General features: G+C 51.6%; 1 protein-coding gene across 1 annotated transcript; it reads left to right on the top strand.

Moving 5' to 3' along the window:
- Positions 1-7,661: 7,661 nt before the first annotated feature.
- Positions 7,662-19,948, top strand: ARX (aristaless related homeobox). The gene is made up of 5 exons (XM_053581015.1): positions 7,662-8,345; positions 10,063-10,945; positions 13,479-13,524; positions 16,238-16,566; positions 18,758-19,948. The coding sequence occupies exons 1-5, from the start codon at positions 8,150-8,152 to the stop codon at positions 18,996-18,998; spliced, it is 1,695 nt and encodes a 564-aa protein (XP_053436990.1). The 5' UTR covers positions 7,662-8,149; the 3' UTR covers positions 18,999-19,948.
- The last annotated feature ends 1,186 nt before the right edge of the window (positions 19,949-21,134 follow it).

The raw sequence follows: 21,134 nt of genomic DNA, 5'->3' as shown, positions 1-21,134 counted from the left end.
GAAGAAAGAGAATGAGGCCCTGATAAATAAAGGGTGGGGAAGGGAGAAAGAGAAATCAGTGCCACCCCAGGAGAATAAAAACCAAGTGCCATTTGCCCAAATAAAAGTATCTTCTACACTCCCACAGCAATTCTGGGGTTCACGAAAGATTTACTAAACTGCTTCCCAGGTGCTAGGAACTGTGCTTAACCTGCTCCAAACCTGCAAAGTCTAAGGTGGGGGGATAATGTGATGTTGATTAGAAGCATGCAACACAAAATTTCAGGTGATTGTGAAAAATCTATGATTTCCGGCTCAGTGCCCATAGCTCAGTGGGTAGGGCACCGGCCGCATACACCAGGACCGATGGGTTGGAACCTGGCCCAGCCTGTTAAACAACAATGACAACCACAACTGCAATCAAAAAATAGCCGGGCATTGTGGCGGGCGCCTGTACTCCCAGCTACTTGGGAGGCTGAGGCAAGAGAATCGCTTAAGCCCAAGAGTTTGAGGTTGCTGTGACACCACAGCCCTCTACAGAGGGCAACATAATGTGACTCTGTCTCAAAAAAAAAAAAAAAAATCTACGATTTCCTACTCAAAAACAAATCTGTTCAAGATCTCATTTAATCTCCAAAGGAAAGTAGCCCAAGCTCACTTTCTGTGCATTAGCATCTGAGTTAGATGCATAAGCTTTCCTCTTTCCAACTTTCCTCCTTCCACTTTGGTCCTGCTATCCCGGTCATCTTCTAGGGTCAGTCAGGCCCTGGCGCCCGGAGAGCCCTAGGTCCCTAGCCCCGCTGAGGGCCTGACCTTCCCCTGGAAGGCGACTCCTCGCCCGCGCCCTCTCGCGGGCACCCTAGTCCAGCCTCTCCGTTAGCGCCATCGCCACTGGGGTCACATGGGGTCTGGTCTTGGTTCTGCTCCCTGGGTCCCCTGGACCCAGAAGGCGATCTGACACCTAACATCCGGGCTGCAGCCGCAGTGCCACCAGTGATGCGACACCTGCAGAGTGCCCTAAGCTCCCCAGTCCCTGGGTGCCAACACCTTCACTACTGGGAAACTGAGGCTGTCTCCGGCTCGCGGTACCCTACGCAGAGCCCTGCCCGCCGCGCCGGGTTAGACAGGGAGGTGATGCCGTCGTAGCTGGACCGGCTGTACGTCGGCAGCCATGAGGCCCCAAGGTCGGGAGTGTCCCAGTTCTTTACCACCGTTGCTCTCCTATCCTCAGCCCTCAGCCTGGGAGCCGTCCCTTGTCCCTCAATGATGCTGAGTGTCCTCAAAAGGGATCTCGGGTGGGCTGGAAAGTAGAGAGCAGAAGGGGAGCCGTTGGGGAGGAGACCCAACTACCGCAGGTTTGGAGCAGACGCCTGTCGGAGCTCGGTTATTTTTATTCCTGGGCCTTCCTTCCCCGTCCTTGTCCTCCTCCTCCTCCTCTATTTTTTGCCCTTCTGTTTCAGCTATTTGTGTTTTCTGATCGGGTAAGTGATTTGCGGCAGGAAATTAGAGATCTTGATTCCAGAAGCACTGTGGTTCTTATGGTATCTATTCCAGAGCCGGCTTCGTCTTAGTCGCGGGCTTTATTTTAACTTGTAGGTTATTTTGTGATGAAGGGAAAGGGGCGCTGCAACACCCCCCCCGCCCCGCATCTTTGCTCCTCCCTTATACACAATACAACTCTTAATTAAACCCGGGACACCCACACCTCCCTTCCTACAGGACCCCTTCCTTCTGCTCCTCCCGCTCTGAAATAGCCTTGTATGGGCAGAGAAAGCCTCGTGTTGAACTTTTCAATTAGCAAAGACACATCGCAAAATAAGGGACTCTTAAGGGGCTATTTTTTTTATTCCTCTTTTCTAGGCCTTACCTAGTGACTGTTTTGGTGGTCTTGGTATGACTTTAAAATCCTGCAGGTCTGGGGCCATGAGATTGCGACACTACAGATCTTTAGACGCATCATTCATGTTTTTTCTGACTGCTGAGTTAGGATTAACACATTCCATGCAAAAGAAATAAAAAGATATGGATCGATTTGAACTGGGAATTCTTTGCCTTTGTAAAAGCCTCATTGGTAACTTTTTACTAGAGAAAACTTAATCATTTCAAGGTTGAACACCTTGAAAGGGGTTGGACAAGAGCCCCACATTTCTCTTTTCTCAATTTCTGGCCAGACCAAGAGGGAGTAGGTAATTGACAAGTAGTGGAGAGTAGTGAGGTTCGGGGATTTCCTGATGCAATGCTTCAGGGAGGTGGAGAGAAGGATGCTTAGATAGAAATGGGGGATCCTGGAGTCAAAAGGTGGAGAAATAACAGAGACAGACGGTGGGAGACAATCAAGTCAAAAAGTGGAGAATTCTAGAATCAGAAAGTGGGGAGTCCTGAAGTCTGAACGCAGGAAACTTAGAATCAGGGGGCGGGGTATTCTAGAGAGGGAAGGTGTGAGGGGCTCGTGAGCTGTAATGTGGAGGTACCACAGAGGCCCATTTCAAAAAATCGAGGAGCTAGCTGCCTTTTGATGGCCACCCTCACCCTCTAGGGACTGAAGGATCTGAGGGCGCAGGACGCCAGGCCTCCACTAACGCCCCAGAGACTGCGGACTCAGATTTCCGGCGGGTGTTGCATCCTCAGCACGCTTGCCTTGGCCCCACCCCTAATTATTTATTTCACTTCTCAGTCCAGTGTTTCCTGAGGTTCGCCAGCAAGAATCCACCCAGCAATTATCTCCCCTCTCGTGCGCATGGGGGGACATTAACCACGAACGCGCTGGAGAAGAAAGGTACAGATGGGTCTTTTATTGAACACTTGGAAATGTTTCTAAGGCTTTTGTTTTCTTTCATTCATTCCTGCCGGATCACTCGGCTCTGCCAACTTTAGTCCCCGGAGGCTGCTGCAGGAGAGCCCGGCCCACTCAGAGCCCCCGCAAGGGGGCGCGCTCTGGCCTTGGTGCTGAGCCGAGCTCAAAAGGGGGGCTGAGGGGACAGGGTGGGTGGAGGACTGGGACTGCCGGGGTCGGTGAGGCCTGAGGGCTGACGCCCCTCTTGGGTCCCTCGCTGCTCCTTCCCGGCGCTCCAACCGGTACCCACCTTCCCCCTTCCATCACCCCCCGCCAGGTTCGCCCGGAGCAGCAGCTACACAGTAAAGGCTGCACTGGACTCATCGACCCTGGGGTCCCGCCGTCCGGCATTGGAGAGAAGAAAGCAGATGGTGGTGATTACAGGGCGCGGTGAAGTGTTGTTTCCCTCTGGGGTCTGGAAACTCGGGGAGATGGGTGGGTCAGGAGAGGGGCAGCTCAGAGCCCAAACACTTGCTTCTAGCCCGTGGGAGGGGACGAGGGCAGACTTGGGGCTGCGACCATCTCGCCCAGCTCTGTGCTTGGAGCAAAGCTTTTAGAAGCCTCGGTTGCCTCTTGGATGGATGTGAGGGGTGGCAGGGGGAGCTGCTTTCTCTATACTTCCCGGTCTCCCAACCTTCCCCCACCCCACCCCCGCTGCCGACGAGTAACAGAAAGTGGTGAAGTTTGCGAATAAGGGGAGTTGTCCTAAGTCAGTAATCACACTCACACGTCTGTACCTTGAGGGCTGGGCCGTGGTCCTCAAGAGGCTTCTCAAAAAGCTGCTTCCCAACAAACCTCTCCCAGCCGAGCCCTAATGGTGGAACCCACGGCTCAGGCGGATGACACTGCGAAGAGGAAAGGATTATCAAACGCGAGGGAGTCTTCCCAGGAAATCCAAGTTATAGGTCCCTTTGGACCTTTCTACCGGCTGCTCCTTTGAAAATACATCAACAAATAAATACCGTTCACAGGCAGATCTCAGCAGCCATAAGGAGAACTGAGGCAGGGGTAGGACGTGGAGGGCAAGCAGGGGGGCAGAGAAGGCGAGGGACAAGTTCTAGGCAAGCAGATTAGGTTACATTTCCTCCTACTGCCAGACTTCCAGGAGGAGAGACCTCGATTTGTGCATAAAATGCACACCCTGAAGTGGATAAGACTCTGAAAGCAGCATTTGAGGAGGTTAACCTTGACTGGTTGGAGTTAAGGGGGAGAGGGGGGAGGGAAATATTTCTGTTTGTGCCCTCCGGCTCTTCCCAGCACCGGCTGTCAATCCCGACGCTTGTTATCCTCACAAGGCTTCAGTTTGTTTGCCTGATCTCAGCAAGGTTTTCTTCCACAAGTAGAACTATAATTGCTATAATTCTACTGTATCATTTGGATCATTGCAGTATTGTTGTTTTCTCTCTCTCTTTCTCTCCTCCTAACACTGCAATAACGCGCTCCAGTGTTAAATTAGCAGGTTGCGGAAGACCATAAATGAATGAAAGTTTGTTAAAAAAAAAAAAAAAGAAAGGAATTAAATAAATAAAACTGCGAAATGACTTGGCAAAGGGGATATCACATCACAGAGAATCCTTGGGTGTAATCAGGTCTTATTGTCTTCCCTTCCAATGGCTTCCAAATTGGTCCGCAGACGCCAATGAAGTTTATTTCTATTGTTTAAATATATGTTTTGAAGAAGTTGAGCATAATTTAAGGGGACCTGAGCTGTCCGGTGCTACTGGAAGCCCATTATAGCTTTATTTATCTATGTGTATATTGCACAATAAATTAAAACATCTCAAATGAAAACTATGTGAGGTTAACTCTCCTCCAAACATTTTCCCCCTGGATAATGACATCTAACTGCCACCCCCTTATTCTGCATTTCTTGCGAATATAATTTTAAAACTGCAATGTAGAATTAGCTCTCTCACCACAGGAAAGACAGGGGTTTCTTCCACTCTCTTCTTTAGGTAATTATTATTTCCAGTTCTGGGGACAAGCCCTATTTTTCACCACAAACAACAGTTTTAAACATTTCTGACCCTCACTTCCAGCCATCATCGTCATTTTTATTTAGTGATTGATTTTCAAAGCAGGTGAACTCTAAACCATTGTTTTCCTAGCAGCACAGGAAAAGCACAAACCCACAGTTACAGACCCCAAAGATTAGAGGAGTCAAAGGGTGTGAATAAAAAAGTACAAAAGTGAATAATATCATCACTAAATGAAATTACTTATGATTCATGGGGGGGAAGTGAAGGAAGTGAGATGAAAAGAAAGTGAAATGTCATTTTGCTGGCTGGCAGAGTAAATATTAAATCGGGCTAAACTATAAGTTATTTTACACATAGTCCTATAGCCCAATTCTTAAAAGTCTACCTACTCACACATCAATTAAATTCTTCCTAGGTATTAGACACATTGTTATATTTTTTCTAAAATGACATATAGGATAACACACATATATCGTTACTCATATTCTGATTAGACAATGTGGAGACGCCAGCAGATTTTGTCTCCCCATCCAGTACCTTAGAAAAGTTTCAGTAATTTTAAAAAATTTAATCTCTCGAGAATAGCAAGTCAATTGTACATTTTGAAGTTGGGTATTGAATTGTGACAAAGACCATTTCAGAGCTGCTAGGTCAGGCCCTTCTCCCCAATGTGAATAGACATGCTTTCCCAATAACATCCTCCCTTGGGAAGACTGATTAGAAAATACGAAAAATAAATAAAATAACAAAACAAATAAACTAGTGTTTTCACACAGGTCTCCCAAAGAAACACTTGATATTCCATTAATAGAATTAGGTCTAATTCCAGGGATCATTAAATCAGAACCAGAAACTCTATGTTAACCTTCCCTTTTACAGTGGGTGATTAAAATTAGAATACACCCCAGCAGAAAGTCGGACTTCTTTTAAAAGGAGAACAGCTGCAGCAGGGGGAGGAGGGGGATGGAGGCGCAGAAGTCTTCCACCGAGATAGTTGAAACCCCGTTGGGCTCTCAAAAATGATTTGTGCATTTGTTTCTCTTTTTGTTTAACTCGATCTTTCTTGGACTCATTTTCAGCCCACTCTGCGTGTGCAGAGCCGACTCTGAAGTCACCGCAGCCAGGTCTTGTGGATTTCCGACGCGGGGCCAGCTGGGGAGGAAAAAGTGCCTCTGTCTCTCCCAGCGACCAAGCTGCGGGGACACCGCGAGAGTCCGCGGTGGAGGCACCGAGTAAAGCCACTCGTCTTTACCCCTCTTGGGTGCGATGAGACCTGCACGCCGGGAAGGGATTTTGGGGGCCGGGAGAGAGCGGGAGGAAGAAATCGGCGCTCAAAATATTAGTTTAAAGCTGAACTGGACAGTATAAAAACACTGAAGTGTGGTGAGGATGGAAGGGAAGAATATGAGGAAGGCAAGACATGATTCCAGGTGCCTTGGAATCGCAGAGAGGGTTTAAAAGAAAATCATAAGTCAGGGATAGCTCAGTTCTCTTCCACCCCCACCCCTGCCCAGTCGCCCAAGTGTAGGAAGAACGGGTGAAGATCAAACTAAAAACCAGAGAAATAGAGGCAGAAAGAGAAAGGGACACAGAGAAAAATCCTTTTTGTCCTGCCTTTAATAGTAGTAGTAGCATGAGTGTTAGTATTAGCATTATTAATGTGCCTGTTCCCCACCCTTCATCCCCCTCTAGTTATGTCTTGAACGCTTCTGCCAAGCCAGCCCGATCTGTCTGCCACCCACCCACCAGTATCCAAGAGTTGTGCAGATGTTTATTGCTCAAAAAAAAAAAAATCACAGTTATGCATCCTTGTATTTTTAAATACTGACTGTAAGTGATTCAAGTATAATCCTTTGTAAAGCGCTTTTCTCTTTGACACATTGAAGGGGTTGGGAGAGGAAAACCCGGCGTGGATTACCCCTCCCCGTCCCTCTCCCACCCACCACCCTCACCCCCACTCCGCCAGCGTCGGGGCCCCTGGCAATCTCTTTGGCCCTACATCCAGGCAGGGAGGGCATCCTGCCGGCCGCCTGCCCAGGCTGGACTAGAAGTTGGGTCGTGGTTCTCAGCAGAGGAAGCTGTTTGTAAAGAAACGCGCTCTCCCTAAGACGTACCTCTCTCTCCACCTTTGCCCATGGGAACGTGATCATAAGAATTCAGAATTTTAGGCGTTGAGATTCTAAGTTGAAGCGAATTGAGGTCCTTTCCAACCTGGGGAGCTCAGAGTCCCTCTGGGGATCCGCTCCCCAAGTGGGATTTGAGGATGAACAGCCTCAGGATGACAGCCTAACAGGAATTTGTAGGGGTAAGAGGGAGGAGAACCCAGGGAGAAGGGGGAGACCCCTAGACCCGTCTCAGTCGCTCCTCCTCGCTGCTGACACTCGCCTGTCCCTTTCCTCCCAGTAGATGGTCCAGGGAAGACCATACGCCTATGGCAGAGCTTTGTCTTTGAGGGGGCTTTTTCTCATTCCAGAGTTCAAAACCAAGAGAAGAGCGGTTAAGGAACGCTACTAACAAGAGAGCGCTGCCGGGTTCAGGGTGAACGCAGACAAAGCACAGAGGTGGACCACAAGAGAAAATCCAACCCCCAGACGGCAGATGCTTGCCTGCGGCAGTCGGTCATCCTGGCACCTCGGGCGGCTCAGCCTAGAGAAAATGGAGATTGAGCTCCATTGAGGTCAAAGCGCTGTGCTAGGAGCGCAATATCGACTTTGAAAAGCGCCAAGAGCTGAAGCTGAGCCTCAAGGCCTCACCTCCAGGTAGCGAAGTCCCCAGGTTGGTGGAAGGGGCTCACGCAGCCCAGGTGGCACCCACAGGCCTGTCAGCTGAATGAACGAGAACTTTGTCCAACTACAAAGGGTTAAAGGAGGAGCTGCAGGAAGAGGATGGCAAACTTAGAAAGTTGTTAGTTTGAAAAAAAAAAAACAGGAAAAAAGAGCAAAAAAGAATTGGCTCTAGTGAGAGCCCAGCTACCCCCACCCACGCCCTCGCCGCCTGCCCCTCTAAAATCCAGTCCGGGCTTTGCGGTGCGCCCACAGCCCAACGCAGCCCGGCCTCTGGCGAGAGCCAATCAGAGGGCGCCTCTCAGCACGTGGAGGAGAGAGACTCCAGAGCCCAGCGCCCGCTGCTCACTACACTTGTTACCGCTTGTCCTGAGCGCGGAGAGGCCGAGCTCGGCCGCGGACGGGGCGGGAGCCGGCAACCGGCAACCCAGGGAGGCAGAGAGGCACAAAGATCACAATAATACCCGTTATAACCAGCCATCTAACCCCACCCCCCAACACACACCCATCCATCCCACCCGCCAGGAAAGGCAGCCAGCGGTCTGCTCTCTGCGCCCAGGGGAAAAGCCCCAGCCATGAGCAATCAGTACCAGGAGGAGGGCTGCTCCGAGAGGCCCGAGTGCAAAAGTAAATCTCCAACTTTACTCTCCTCCTACTGCATCGACAGCATCCTGGGCCGGAGGAGCCCGTGCAAAATGCGGCTGCTGGGAGCCGCGCAAAGCTTGCCTGCTCCGCTGGCCAGCCGCGCCGACCAGGAAAAGGCCGTGCAAGGTAAGGTTGCGTCCGTCAGTCACCTACTACTAAGGGCGCCAGAAACTATATGGATGTTTAATGTTCAAGAGCCAAGGGTGTGGGTTTGTGAAGTTGGAGACAAGGAAAGAGAGGGGACAACTCTGAGGCCTGCTGCCTCAAAGAGTGATAAACATCTCGGCAAATGCTGTCTCTCTCTTTTTCCCTGCTTTGAGAAAAATCAGAGGCCCAGCTTCGTGTAGGGATCCTTTAGGTTCTCGCTGTTAATAGGTCGTTTAAATGCCCCCCTTTTGGTGGCCTTCGGTGTGCTCTGAGGAGGGGAGATAGGTCAGAAACAGCAGATGCCTAGTGGACCCTTGTAGCAACAACTTGATGGAGACAAGAGACCCAAAAGCTGGTGAATGGGGGTCTCCAGGCAAACTGAGCCTTGGCCTTTCCTCTTTAGATTTCTTTATACGTGGTGTTTTGCTTTCTTTTTTTTAATCGTAGATTACTTGAGACCATTTAAACTGAGGCTTTTCGGAAAACGTCTCCCTGGGATTCCCCCAATTCTCCTCATTGTATTTGAAATGTGTGAAATGTGTGGCTTCTGGGTGGTTTTTTTCCCCCCTCTGCTATTTTTTTTTTTAAATAGAGCTGAGCTGTTGAGATGGTTAAAAGGCGTTTTTTCCCCTGAAATTGAACTTACCAGAACAACTGTCGTTTTGCACTGAACTTGTTACGCTCAAGTTTTGCCTTGAGCTGTCTGCAGGGATGTCACCGGGGGGAAAAACGGTGGGCTTCTTTTAAAATCCGAAAAGCAGCTGTCCAGCCGCACGCAATGTCCCTTGGAAGACAGAAGCAGATGGCAGAGAAGGAGCTGTTTAAAATAAAACCGACTTTTTCCTTTTCTTTTTTTAGTCTGCAGTAGCACCTAAGCCAGGCGCTTCCTCGAAGGGAATGAGCCTATTTCACCACCACCCTCCGTTCTCACCCCCGGGCCTTATCAAGCGAATTTTTCCCCTTGCTGATTTTTCTTTGCCTTTTTGTACAAGGAACCTCACCCCCTCCCGCTATGGGTTGTTGGGCTGCCTCTGGCGCTCTGGACTACAGAGACGGTTCTCCCCGCAGGGGTCGCCTGCGGTGCAGTGCTTCTCTTGCCAGCCCCAGCCCTCTTGGTGGAGCAGCGGGCAGAGGTCGTGGGCAAAATTTACAGGGTAGTGGTGATTTATTTTTTGTTGTTGTTGTTAAGTTGGACAATGTTTTCGGATTCTCCCCTGCTCCAAAATGGGAAGGGAAAAAAAGTAGGAAAATGGGCAAGGGGTAAGAATGAGAAAGGAATAAAGAAGGGAAAGAAGAAGAGAGGAGGAAAACACGAAAAGAGAAAAGAAAGGGGAGAGAAGGAGAAAGAGATGAGGAAAAGAAGGGGGAGAAAGAAAACAGAAGGGAAGAAAAATTAAAAGAAAGGAAGAGAGGAAGCAAGAGGAATTGGTAAGGGAAAGAAGAGATAAAGGGGAAAGTGAGACAGGGAAAGGAAAGGGAGAAAGGAGGGGGGGAGAAAACCAGAGAAGGGGAACAGGAGGGAGAGAAAGATATAAAGAAAAAGAAAGAGCAAGAAAAGTAGATGAGTAGACGAAGGAGTCGCAGTCTGGTGGCGCGGGGGCTGGAACGCTAGGGCCTAGGCTCAGAGAGAGCAGTGGCAGGCGGGCCGGGGGCAGCGGCTCTGGCCTGCGCGCTGACCGCTCTCCCTTGCCCGCAGGCTCCCCCAAGGGCAGTAGCGCCCCATTCGAGGCCGAGCTGCACCTGCCACCCAAGCTGCGGCGCCTGTACGGCCCTGGAGGGGGACGCCTCCTCCAGGGCGCCGCCGCCGCCGCCGCAGCTGCGGCGGCGGCAGCGGCTGCAGCGGCTACAGCCACCGCGGGTCCGCGAGGAGAGGCCCCTCCGCCGCCACCGCCAACCGCGCGGCCCGGGGAGCGGCCGGACGGCTCAGGGGCCGCCGCCGCCGCTGCCGCAGCAGCAGCAGCAGCAGCGGCCTGGGACACGCTCAAGATCAGCCAGGCGCCGCAGGTGAGCATCAGCCGCAGCAAGTCGTACCGCGAGAACGGGGCGCCCTTCGTGCCGCCGCCGCCCGCACTGGACGAGCTGGGCGGCCCGGGGGGCGTCACGCACCCGGACGAGCGCCTCGGTGCGGCCGGTGGCACTGGCAGTGCCCCGGCGGCGGGTGGCGGCACCGGAGCCGAGGACGACGAAGAAGAGCTGCTGGAGGACGATGAGGATGAGGACGAGGAAGAGGAGCTGCTGGAGGACGACGAGGAAGAGCTGTTGGAGGACGACACCCGCACGCTGCTCAAGGAGCCCCGGCGCTGCGCTGTACCCGCCACCGGCGCTGTGGCGACAGCAGCTGCCTCTGCAGTGGCTACTGAGGGCGGGGAGCTGTCACCCAAGGAAGAGCTGTTGCTGCACCCGGAAGACGCTGAGGGCAAGGACGGCGAGGACAGCGTGTGCCTGTCTGCGGGCAGCGACTCAGAGGAGGGGCTGCTGAAACGCAAACAGAGGCGCTACCGCACCACGTTCACCAGCTACCAGCTGGAGGAACTGGAGCGAGCCTTCCAAAAGACGCATTACCCGGACGTCTTCACCAGGTATACGCGAAACGGGGTCTCGGCGGCAGCAGCCGAGGGCGCACGCGGGCCCCAGAGAAGGGTGGCGGGCGGGCAGGGGCCCCGGACTAGGGCAGACACTTGCCCTTGAGCTCCGCCGAGGCGCGCGCTCCCAACACCCACCCTTGCTCAACCAAACTACCCACTCTTCCCAACCCCACTTCGTCCTTTAAGTTTAGGCCGGGCTAGTTTCTTCCTTCCCAAGGTCGTCCCAGTTTAATGTTTTCAAATTACAAGTTTCAGTTAGAGAAAGGAAAAAGAAACGGCCTCTCCAAAGAGCGCCAGAACGCGCCGGCTTGGAGAAGCGCGCACAATCGAGCGCGCACACAGCTTTCCGCGCTGTGGCCGGGCCAGGTTCCCCATGAGCCACAGCCAGCGCTGTCCGCTGTCGCACCGCTGGAGCAATGCAGAGGCTATTTTTGGCCGCTGTGCAGTGCTCTCGCCACCCCCGCCTGGTGCGGTATCAGTTACGCTGTTCGGTGAAGCTGGAGCCCGTGCCAGCCGGGAAGCCCTTTAAAAAGATCCGAGTTCTGTCGTTTCAGGACTCCTGAAATAACCGAAGGAAGTCGGAACTGGGCGATGGTTGGTGTCTGTACACCTGAGCGGCATCAGTCAGAATCTTCCCCTCGATCTCTGTGCTCTCCCCCCACACACGTTGAACCCAGCATGCGTTTAATGTAAACGGTTGACTTTTACTGGGTGGACAATGATTGCTGGAACCCTGGCAGGCAGTAGACATAGCAGTTCGGGGAATTTTCTCATTGGAGGAGTGTCCTAGTCGGGTATTTGGCCCAGTCACACTTCACTTCACGCTCTCTTGAGTTTTTCTGGAAAGACGTGCTCCTGGGATGATTGGATGACCGGACCCTTGGGCCCAACTAATTCAGCCGACCTGGGGCGCCCGCAAGGCTGGGGGTCCTTCTTTCCTACCCCAAGGCCAGAGTTTCAGCTGAAGCGAGGAGCCAGCGTTAGAATAAATATCTTTCAGGAGGGGGTGAAAGGGACTGGTGCCTGCCTGGCGCAGGGCTTGTTAAGCGCGGGCAGCTCCTTCGCAGGAGACGTGCGCAGCTTTTCAATGTGCGTTTTAGAAGGGGAATGCTGCCCGCCCCTTTGAACCACAGGAGAAATCTCTGCTCAGGGCTTGGAGGCCCGAGCCAACTCCAAAATGTAGTTGGTGTGCCAATTGCCAAACTCTCAACCAGAAACAGAAAAGAGCGGATCTAATGCAGGGAAAGGGCACTTCAACTTGGTCATCCCTTGAGCTAAAATTGGTCCTCCCCTGTGTCACCCCAATCCTTCCTTATCTTTCAAAAATGAAATAAATTTAAAAATTATTGTGTGCTACAAATAGCTAATTGGCCCACCGGGTTTTTTGCGTTTATCATACATATGTATTTCAAAAGAAGAAACTGAGCTGGTGCCCGTGGCACCCAGGTCCGCCCTTTTTTAGCTTCTGGAGAGGGGGACGGGGGTGGGGACCAGAGTGCAAGAGGAGGGGCAGCTCCTCCACCGCCCCACCCCCACCTCTTTCCAGCTCTGGGATTAAGCCCCTGGGCTCCCAAGCCTGCCTGGAGTGCAGGTTTACATTTGGTAGTGCTCACCTTAGCAGGGGGCAACCTTCAGGAAACCGGTTTCCCTCCCCCACCCCCGTGCAGTTTCAGGTGTGGGCCAGGGGCCGACCGACAGTGAGACCCGGGTCCCAGGCTTGGACAGCCCCCTGCTCTTTCGTATTAGCGAGAGGAGAGCCAATTATTCTCGGTGCGCTCAAATTTTCGGTAAACAGGTCGTAAGCCGTTTTACAGCATCATAATGGTTTCCTATTTGCCTTAATTGTCGCAGTAATAACTGCAATGACGGGGTAGGGTTTCAGCTAAATTGACTTCCCCTGAGATGGGCAGGGTTTGTAGTGGGCACTGGAGTCAGGAGGTGCGCAGAATTTTGTTTAATCGAAAAATTACCCCACTGAACTCTTAACAAGCTTAACATATCTCCAGGGTAATGGGGAGTGTGACCTAAGGGGGTGAGGGAGGGAGGCAGGCGGGGGAGAGAGAGATGGGAAAGGCAGAGAGCTGGAAAGAGGAGGGGAGAGAATTTTTTAAAAAGAAGGCAGAAGGAAACCAAGAGGGTGGACAAACACATTTTTAGTTGAGTGCTGAGTTCTTCTCCCATTTAATATTAGGACAAAAACAGGGTATAAATATTGTGTGTGTTTCTTGTCTAACTCTGGCCCAGGTTTGTAGACTTACAAACTTGAGAAGCCCCCCCATCATATTTGAATATAATATGATATAATATATAATATCCTATATCTGGCTAAGTGTTGTGGTTTTATGTTTTCAGTCAAATAGTAGGCACTGCAGTGGTGAAGGGAGGGTGATGCCCATGTGTTTGGAGGTGGAGGGCAGCTAGCCAGGGGAGACCCTATTGGGGGAGGCCTGCCATCCAGGGAAGGTGGCTGAGAGGGAGTTATGGGGGACCTGCAGTGACCTACTGTCTCTGTGTTACTTTCTTATAGGGAGGAACTGGCCATGAGGCTGGACTTGACTGAGGCCCGAGTCCAGGTGAGCTTCGAAACAGAGGGAGGGAGGAGGGCTGGGGACAGTGGAGAGGTTGATGGATGGGGGGATTGAGACCCCCCCTTCATAAAATGAAGAGAGAAGCAGAATCAGAAAGGTAGACCTAGGCACTCACACACACAAAAGAGATTTAAAACTTAAGACTTTGGAGGAGGGAGGGGAAAGTTTCTGGGTTTGGGAGCCTGAGAAAGGCGTCCAGGTTTAGAGTCCCCGAGACCACACTGGTGTCCCCCTAAAAGCCCCTATAGGAAACAATCTACCGACCTACTTCTCCTGATTGAAATAATGGGATGGAGCATGGATTTGGTTGTTAGACAAATCCGCTCAGCTCCAAGCAGGTATTTGGCTGCGATTAAGTCTCCAATCGGGCTTCATAAAAGCCCACTTAGTGCTAGAACAAACAGGGCCATTTGAAGGCAAAATGCTGTTTGATTTTCCCTCCGCCCTGCACAAGGAGCTGGCTAATGCTATTTGATTTCCCATTTTTTATAGCAATGAGCCCACATTGATCTAATAGGGAGTGAGTGCAATGCTATTAAAGGTGTTTGCAGCCCCATACCAGAGTGCATTTCCGAACCCAGGCCTCATAACCAAAGAGACGATCAACACTGGGCAGCCCCGATGGCCAACAGAAAACAGATGTCCCTGGGTTAGGAGCTGAGTGAATCACTTTACAGTCAAAATCAGGCACTGATAAAGCACAATAAATTCCATATGGCTCATTTAATACACAACAGCTTCTTGCATTAGAGGGCTAATGATGAGGCCTGTCCCCTCCTTTCTGTTGACACATTTCTCCATTGTCAAACAGAGATGTGACAGCAACTCCGTATTTTCAGCTCAGGGAAACTAGTCGTGGGAAAGTTAAATAACTTTTAAAAAGAAAGAGAGTAGCCCCTCCCCTTCTTCTCTGCCCCTATTCACTGGAGAAGATGTAATTAAGTGAATATGAATTATTAGGGTCCTTTTGTTTACCTTTGAGGGGCCTCAGAGGTATTAATTCAATAATGATGAATTGCAAGGGGACATCTTGATAATTGCAGTTGAGCTGGGAGAGATGATCCGTCTACAAAAAGGTTTCCATGTTCTTTAAGGGCATTCTGCGTCCACTGCCCCCAGTTCCCCTTCTTTACCCTTTTCACTGCGATCAAGGAGTGGCAGATATTCTCGTCTAGACAGATTTGGACACAAAAAAGCTGCCCACCCAGCCTGGTCCCATCTACAGGGTTACTTTTTCAAGCCTCTGGATTTCCACACTGTAGTGTTTCTGAAATTCACGAATATATCTGTTTGTAGGCTGTGGAGTGTTGTACATGGGCTCCTTTTGGCAGAATTTTAAGTAATTAAACAATTTGGATTCTTGATTTTTCTTGCCCTGAGTGGGGGGCTTTCTAGAAGACAACCCAAGCTTAGATGCTAGTGATAGTAACAACAACCTCCAGTGTGTATACGTGAAAGATATGGATGTCTTTCAAATCGTAAAACATACTCCTCTGGGATCATTTACATTATATTTTAACAGAACTCTGCATAGCCCTGGAATTCATTCTTAATTTTAAGACTTGTATGCAGTCATAAACCCAGCCTTTAAAATATTAATGCCTTCAGGGGAGAAGGAGCATATCTTCTCAGCTGTGGGTGTGATGAGAAGGTCACATAAAAATAATTTCATGCTCCTGGGGTTATTTTTAGATGATGGTAGCTGCCATGTTTCAGGTAAAGGTCTATTAAAACTACTTTCTATTACCAATTAGGAAAATACCTCGAACTGAAACCTCCCCCAGGCTTAGAACTATCTTATTTAAATAATCTATTTAAGCCACAGCCCCAAAAGGAAATGAAGGACCTATTAGCACTGAAGCTGCGAAGTCTATACCTATCCTGGCCTCTGATTTCCATGTGCCCAGGTATTGCTGCATACTTCATCCATGCAGCCAGTGCCTTCCTGCATAGAACCGGGCCCTGCCAAGAGCCTCTGCAGAGTGTGGGTTGTGTACTTCTATTTCATCTCATGGCCAGCTTGGCCCCCTAAAATGTTTGCCCATTTGCTAATTACTGTGAGTATTTCTTTCCTCCCTTGAATCCCTCCAGGACACAGCATAATGCTCTTAGGTGTTCAATAAATGTTCCTGGAAAGATTAATGAACTGCTTCCCCACCTGCCTTTTCAACACAGAGCAGGGATTTTGCCAGCTTTTGGGTAAACCTGAAATAGGTGAAAATAGTGACATGCAGTAGAATAAGCATGTCCTGAGAGTCACCACTGAATGCATGCTTTCACTTGCCTTATTTTACTCATTCCTCAAAGCAGCCTTATGAATCCCCATTTTACAGATTAGAAAACTGAGGTTCAGAGAGGCTTAAGTGACTTACCCAAAGATACATGGCAAACAAGTGGCAGGGGCACAGACAGTTCAACAGTGGTTTCCCCATCTCTGAACACAGAAAACCACTTTTCTTAAACTTGGAAAACTTGGGTAGTTGGAATGCCCACGGGAAGGGATTTCCTGCTGGTTTTAAGTTTGTGCTCCTATTCACTGTTCCTTTGGCCCCAGATGTGTGGGAGAGCAACCTGAGGCCAAAGAGCGGCAAGGTGGGCACGGGCCTCAGTGGAGTGAGGGAGGGTCATAGCGCCCACAGCACCAACTGGGCCGGGCTGGACCGCACGGTGCCAACGCTGGGCTCTCTCCACCTTGCAGGTCTGGTTCCAGAACCGTCGGGCCAAGTGGCGCAAGCGGGAGAAGGCGGGCGCGCAGACACACCCCCCAGGGCTGCCCTTCCCTGGGCCGCTCTCAGCCACCCACCCGCTCAGCCCCTACCTGGATGCCAGCCCTTTCCCCCCGCACCACCCGGCGCTGGACTCTGCCTGGACAGCTGCTGCCGCCGCTGCCGCTGCTGCCTTCCCGAGCCTACCTCCACCTCCGGGCTCTGCTAGCCTGCCGCCCAGCGGGGCGCCACTGGGCCTGAGCACTTTCCTCGGAGCTGCAGTGTTCCGGCACCCAGCCTTCATCAGCCCCGCATTTGGCAGGTAAGCCGCGGCTTCGGAAGTCTGTCACAGTCTCTCATAGAGGCTGGGCTCAGGGAGGAGTCAGAAGACAAAATGGGATACACACATCTTTTTCTTTGGCCCAACCTCAGAGATTTAGTCAAAGAAAATGCTCTCTAATTTTTCCTAAAGAAAAAAGTGTGAGTTTTGGAGGAATCAACTTAGAGCTGAGTGGGAAAGAGGTCAGTGGCAGCACCAACAACCATGACAAGCAGAGTGCTTAATGACAGCTGTAAATGTACCATTGGAAGGCAGCAACAGCTATGACCTAGGTGGCACCGTGCAAACCTGCACAGGTGTAGGCTATAGAGCAGGGATGACTTTTCAAGTTTTGCAAAAGTCCTTCCTCATGCCCCAAAGCCTGGCGGCCTAAGGGACACAGGCAGCCCTGCTTCCTTCTGGAGCCCTGAAGCCACAAGGCCTTCTGGGTGCACAGAATTCTTTCTTCTTCCCCAGACTCCATCTTCCTTGTCACTCAAGTGACCTGCTGCTAGCCATACCCCCCACACATTCACCACTCGACCCCTACAGCAGTACCAGACAACGGAATAAAAGAAACAATTCATCATATATTATAGCTCCTTTTCTTTAAATGAACATTGAATGATGACATAAAATGTCTGTATAATCACATAGACAAAGAAACAAAGGAGGGATATATTAAATTAGAAAATGCAGTGAAAATAAAACTGAATGCAACTTCAGTGATCTCTCTTCCGGAGAACAAAGAAATAATAGATTCATCCAACTGCGCAGCCACTTAACAAAAATCATCTTAGAGAAAATTAAGAGTCAAAGTAAACTTACTTTCTTGTAACAAACCAATAAAATAGAGTGCTTTGAAGTGTAGTTGGTGACTCAGTTTACCTATTGGAGCCAGAGCATGTTATGCTGCTTCCCGGTCACATTTTATCATTTCTTTCTGTAAAAAAATGTTTAAAGTTCTGAGGGTCCCACTCGGCCACTTTCCCCTCTGACAAGCGACTTGTAAAACCAGGTGAACCATGACTAGAGGACGGGGCTTCGGAGACTCAGAGAGTCTGGAAGAGGTTGTGTTGTGGGGCTGCCACGAGGGAAGTAGAGTGTGGGGCAGCGCTTAGGAGGAGGAGGCGCTGTGTGAGCCTAGATGAGCTCCTTTCTAATTGTGGAAATCCTGAATTGGCCCCGCTGGATCCCAGAGCCAGAGCCCACAGAAAGGCGGCGGGAAAGCCGGTGGGCACGGGAAGGTGGTGGGGGCGGAGGAGTGTCCGGTGGCCCCAGGAGGCTCCGGCTACAGCTGCAGGTCCGCGGTGCGGTGAGGAAGGACCAGAAATGCAACTCATAGTAATCCTCGTGGCGCTGGCGCGGGTCCCAGGTTTGGACATGGCCTGCACCGCGCGCGCGGGGGTCATGGGTCGAGAACTCCCTGAGGCAAGAGGCCACAGGATCTCCGGGAAGGCGGCGGTGAAAGGGTGTAGCTGCACTAGGACGCGGCGCGGCTGGAGGGTCATAGCCGCTTGTGGAGCGGAAATCAACAGGCGGGTGCCCTCCACCCCCCACCCCGCGGGCGCTCGCCCAGCGCTGGCAACTCAGCTCCACTCAAAAGGGCGTCTTCGCGGGTGCTGGTAGACCGGAAGGCCAGCTAACAAGGCCGGCTTTTCCAGGGCAAAAGGAGTCCCGGGCTGAGAAGGAGCCCGAGAGACACTTCAAAGTCTGTATCACAGATCTTGATCAGTTTTTATCCCACTTTTTTCTTTCTCCTCCTCCCCCTTTTTGGGTCTTTCCTCTTCTCTCTCCACATTCTCTCCTGGTAAATAGTGTAATTGTGGCCCTTAGCCTTGAGATGCACCATCTTCTTAAGACAAACCACAGAATCCATGCAATTGGGCCATGGAGTTTTGGGCCACCAGGCCTTCCTCTGGGCCCCGACTCCAGCTCCTCTAGCAATATCTGGCCCCCTCTTTCTTTCTTTCCCAGTCAGTGCTCTGTTCTGGTAATGCTCTTTCAGTATGCTCCAACCCCGGTCCGCGCCCCTTGCCCACTCCCCAGCTGGTGGCCCACCTGCGCCTTGCAGCAGCCTCCCTCTGCACCCTTCTGAACCCCTCTACTTCTCTGGGGACTGGCGGCAGAAACGCAGCCAGAGGCCTGCTCCCAGCTGCCTTGGCCATGACCGCGCTATTTGCTCTCCCCGCAGGCTCTTTTCCACCATGGCCCCCCTGACCAGCGCGTCGACCGCGGCCGCGCTCCTGAGACAGCCCACACCGGCAGTGGAGGGCGCGGTGGCGTCAGGCGCGCTGGCCGACCCGGCCACCGCGGCCGCAGACAGACGCGCCTCTAGCATAGCCGCCCTGAGGCTCAAGGCCAAGGAGCACGCCGCGCAGCTCACGCAGCTGAACATCCTGCCGGGCACCAGCACGGGCAAGGAGGTGTGCTAAAGGCTGCCCTCCACCCTCGCGCCCTGGGTGCGCCCTGAAAGGTCACCTCACACAGCACCACTCAAGACCAAATGGAATCAGAGGACCAGCACACTCCTGAGACGGCACTGAGAGAGAGCAGTCGCCTTCAAAGCAGTCTGGATGCGAGCAAGGCAGCCTTGGGCCCTACCAGACCTGGCACCTCCTCGGCTGTCTGTCCACTCGCCCCTGCCCCTGCCCTTCCCCTACCATGGCCCAACCTCGCTCCAACTCGAACGTCCACTCTCTCCCGTTCTTACTTTACTGAAAACATCGGGGAGTTTTCTCCCCAATATGCCTGGTATTGAAGTTAAAAATTAAAAAAGCCCAACCTCTCTTCCTCCTCACGCCCTACTTATCTTTTTGTTTTTTCTTAAATAGCATTTTGGCGCTCTAAGTTGATCTCCCCAGCGTGGGCCCCTGCGTGAAGCCAGTGCCGGGGAAGCGAACGCGAGTCTGTAAGATAGCTAACAGTGCACTTAAAGGAAAGGGGCGTCTTGTTCTTGTTCTCTTCTTTATCATACACCAACCAAGGTTTTTATATCAAACCAAAGGGAAATACTCTGCTAGAATATGGACTGTTGAAGTCACCAAACTGTGATTATTGATTCTGTACATACCATTGTTATTAAAAAAAGAACAGAGCTTTGTATATTTGAAATGTTATAACGCAATTGCACTCAGCGTGGTATGGTAAAAGTTTGTCCTCCTGTAGATTCTTACTGTGTTGTAGATACGGTAGGGTTCCTAGACAAATATTTATGTACTCAAGCCCTTTATTTAACTTATTAACTGTAGAGGCTTCTGAAATCTTCAAGATAAAGGCAATGGTACAGTACTTTTGTGTAATGTGTAATTGTTATCACTTTTCCTTGCTATCTAGTGGAGAAGTGTCACGCTCAAAATAAAACAAAAATATATGTTTAACAAAAGGAAATGTGAATGCTCTATACGTGCGCTGAGGGGACAATAGAAGCCCCCTCAGAAGTCAAGGGTGGGCTCGGCCGTCTTAGCACCTTGTGGATTTGTCCAAACACCCACCTTGCTGGCAGAGGCCTCGGGTTTGAATCCGATCTTCAAAGGGAATCGGATTTCCTGCAAATGTTAAAGACACCGTGGAAGTACTTTCCACGCGCATCTTTACTGCCCCAGTCGTGTTGCAGCGGGAGCTGGGGGGCCTGGGCAACTGGGGTGGGGGTGGGCGCGAGGGTGGGTGGTGTACAGTAGGCGTTGTTGACGGTGGTGTCAGAAATTTGAAGCAAGCGGGAGTTTGGGCTCGGAAGGGAAAGGAAGCTGTTGGTGGAATGTGCCACGTAGCAAGGAAATGCGCAGTCCGAGATGACAGGTAATGGGGAGAGCAAGAAGCTAAGGCGCTCGCTTCCGAGGGGGCGGGCTCCACCGTACATTCCCAGGGAGGAGGGTGTCTGTGTGTGTGTGTGTGTGTGTGTGTGTGCGCGCGCGCGCGTGCGCGCACGCGGGAGAAAGAAAAGAGGAGAGAGAGAACACGTAGGAACAGCGATGGAAAGGCAGCGAGGGGTATCCAAGTGGCAGATCTTAACTCGACAAATGTCATTACATCACTTATCCAGGCACTAGTAAATGTATACATTTAAAAAAAATCTAAACAACTCAGTTCCATGAGGAGACCCAAACAGATTTGCAATACTAAACCCCTCAGCGCACCCCCCCCGCCCCAGGCAGGCACCACAGTTTCTCCCTCTCCCGGACCCTCCGTGCGGCCCTCCGGGTGACCGCTCGGTGGAAGCTCGCCCGCAGGGGTTGGGTCTAGCCAGCGCTCCTAGGGTGATGAGAAAGGGAAGAGAAGCTTAATTAGTTTCAATTTGCAGTAATTAGCGCGCCGGACCTTTGGGGAGAGGGGTAGGCGGGGGATGGGGGGAGCAGCCTCGGCATGACTACTGTGACTCGCGGAGCTGGGGCCGGCCGCCCTTGCCACATCGCTGGTCAGTCGGTCACCGCAGGGGGCGCGGGCGCCCTGGAGAAGGAGGGGACCTGGGGCCCCTCGAGGCCTGGGGCGCAAGTGTGCATGGCCCAGGGGAAGGTGGGGGTCGGGCAGAGATCAGCAGCCCGCCAGGCGCTGTCCGCCTGGGGTGGGGGGGT

The sequence above is a fragment of the Nycticebus coucang genome, chromosome X (assembly GCF_027406575.1).
Source record: "Nycticebus coucang isolate mNycCou1 chromosome X, mNycCou1.pri, whole genome shotgun sequence".
NCBI lineage: Eukaryota > Metazoa > Chordata > Mammalia > Primates > Lorisidae > Nycticebus > Nycticebus coucang.
Note: the sequence above shows the minus strand (reverse complement) of the source record. Positions and strands in the feature narration are given on the sequence as shown.

Excerpts from the sequence above, each read along its gene's own strand:
- ARX (XM_053581015.1), top strand. The coding sequence starts at position 8,150 with ATGAGCAATCAGTACCAGGAGGAGGGCTGCTCCGAGAGGCCCGAGTGC. Across the intron at positions 8,346-10,062 it reads CCAGGAAAAGGCCGTGCAAG|GCTCCCCCAAGGGCAGTAGC; the intron begins GTAAGGTTGCGT and ends CCTTGCCCGCAG. Across the intron at positions 10,946-13,478 it reads TACCCGGACGTCTTCACCAG|GGAGGAACTGGCCATGAGGC; the intron begins GTATACGCGAAA and ends ACTTTCTTATAG.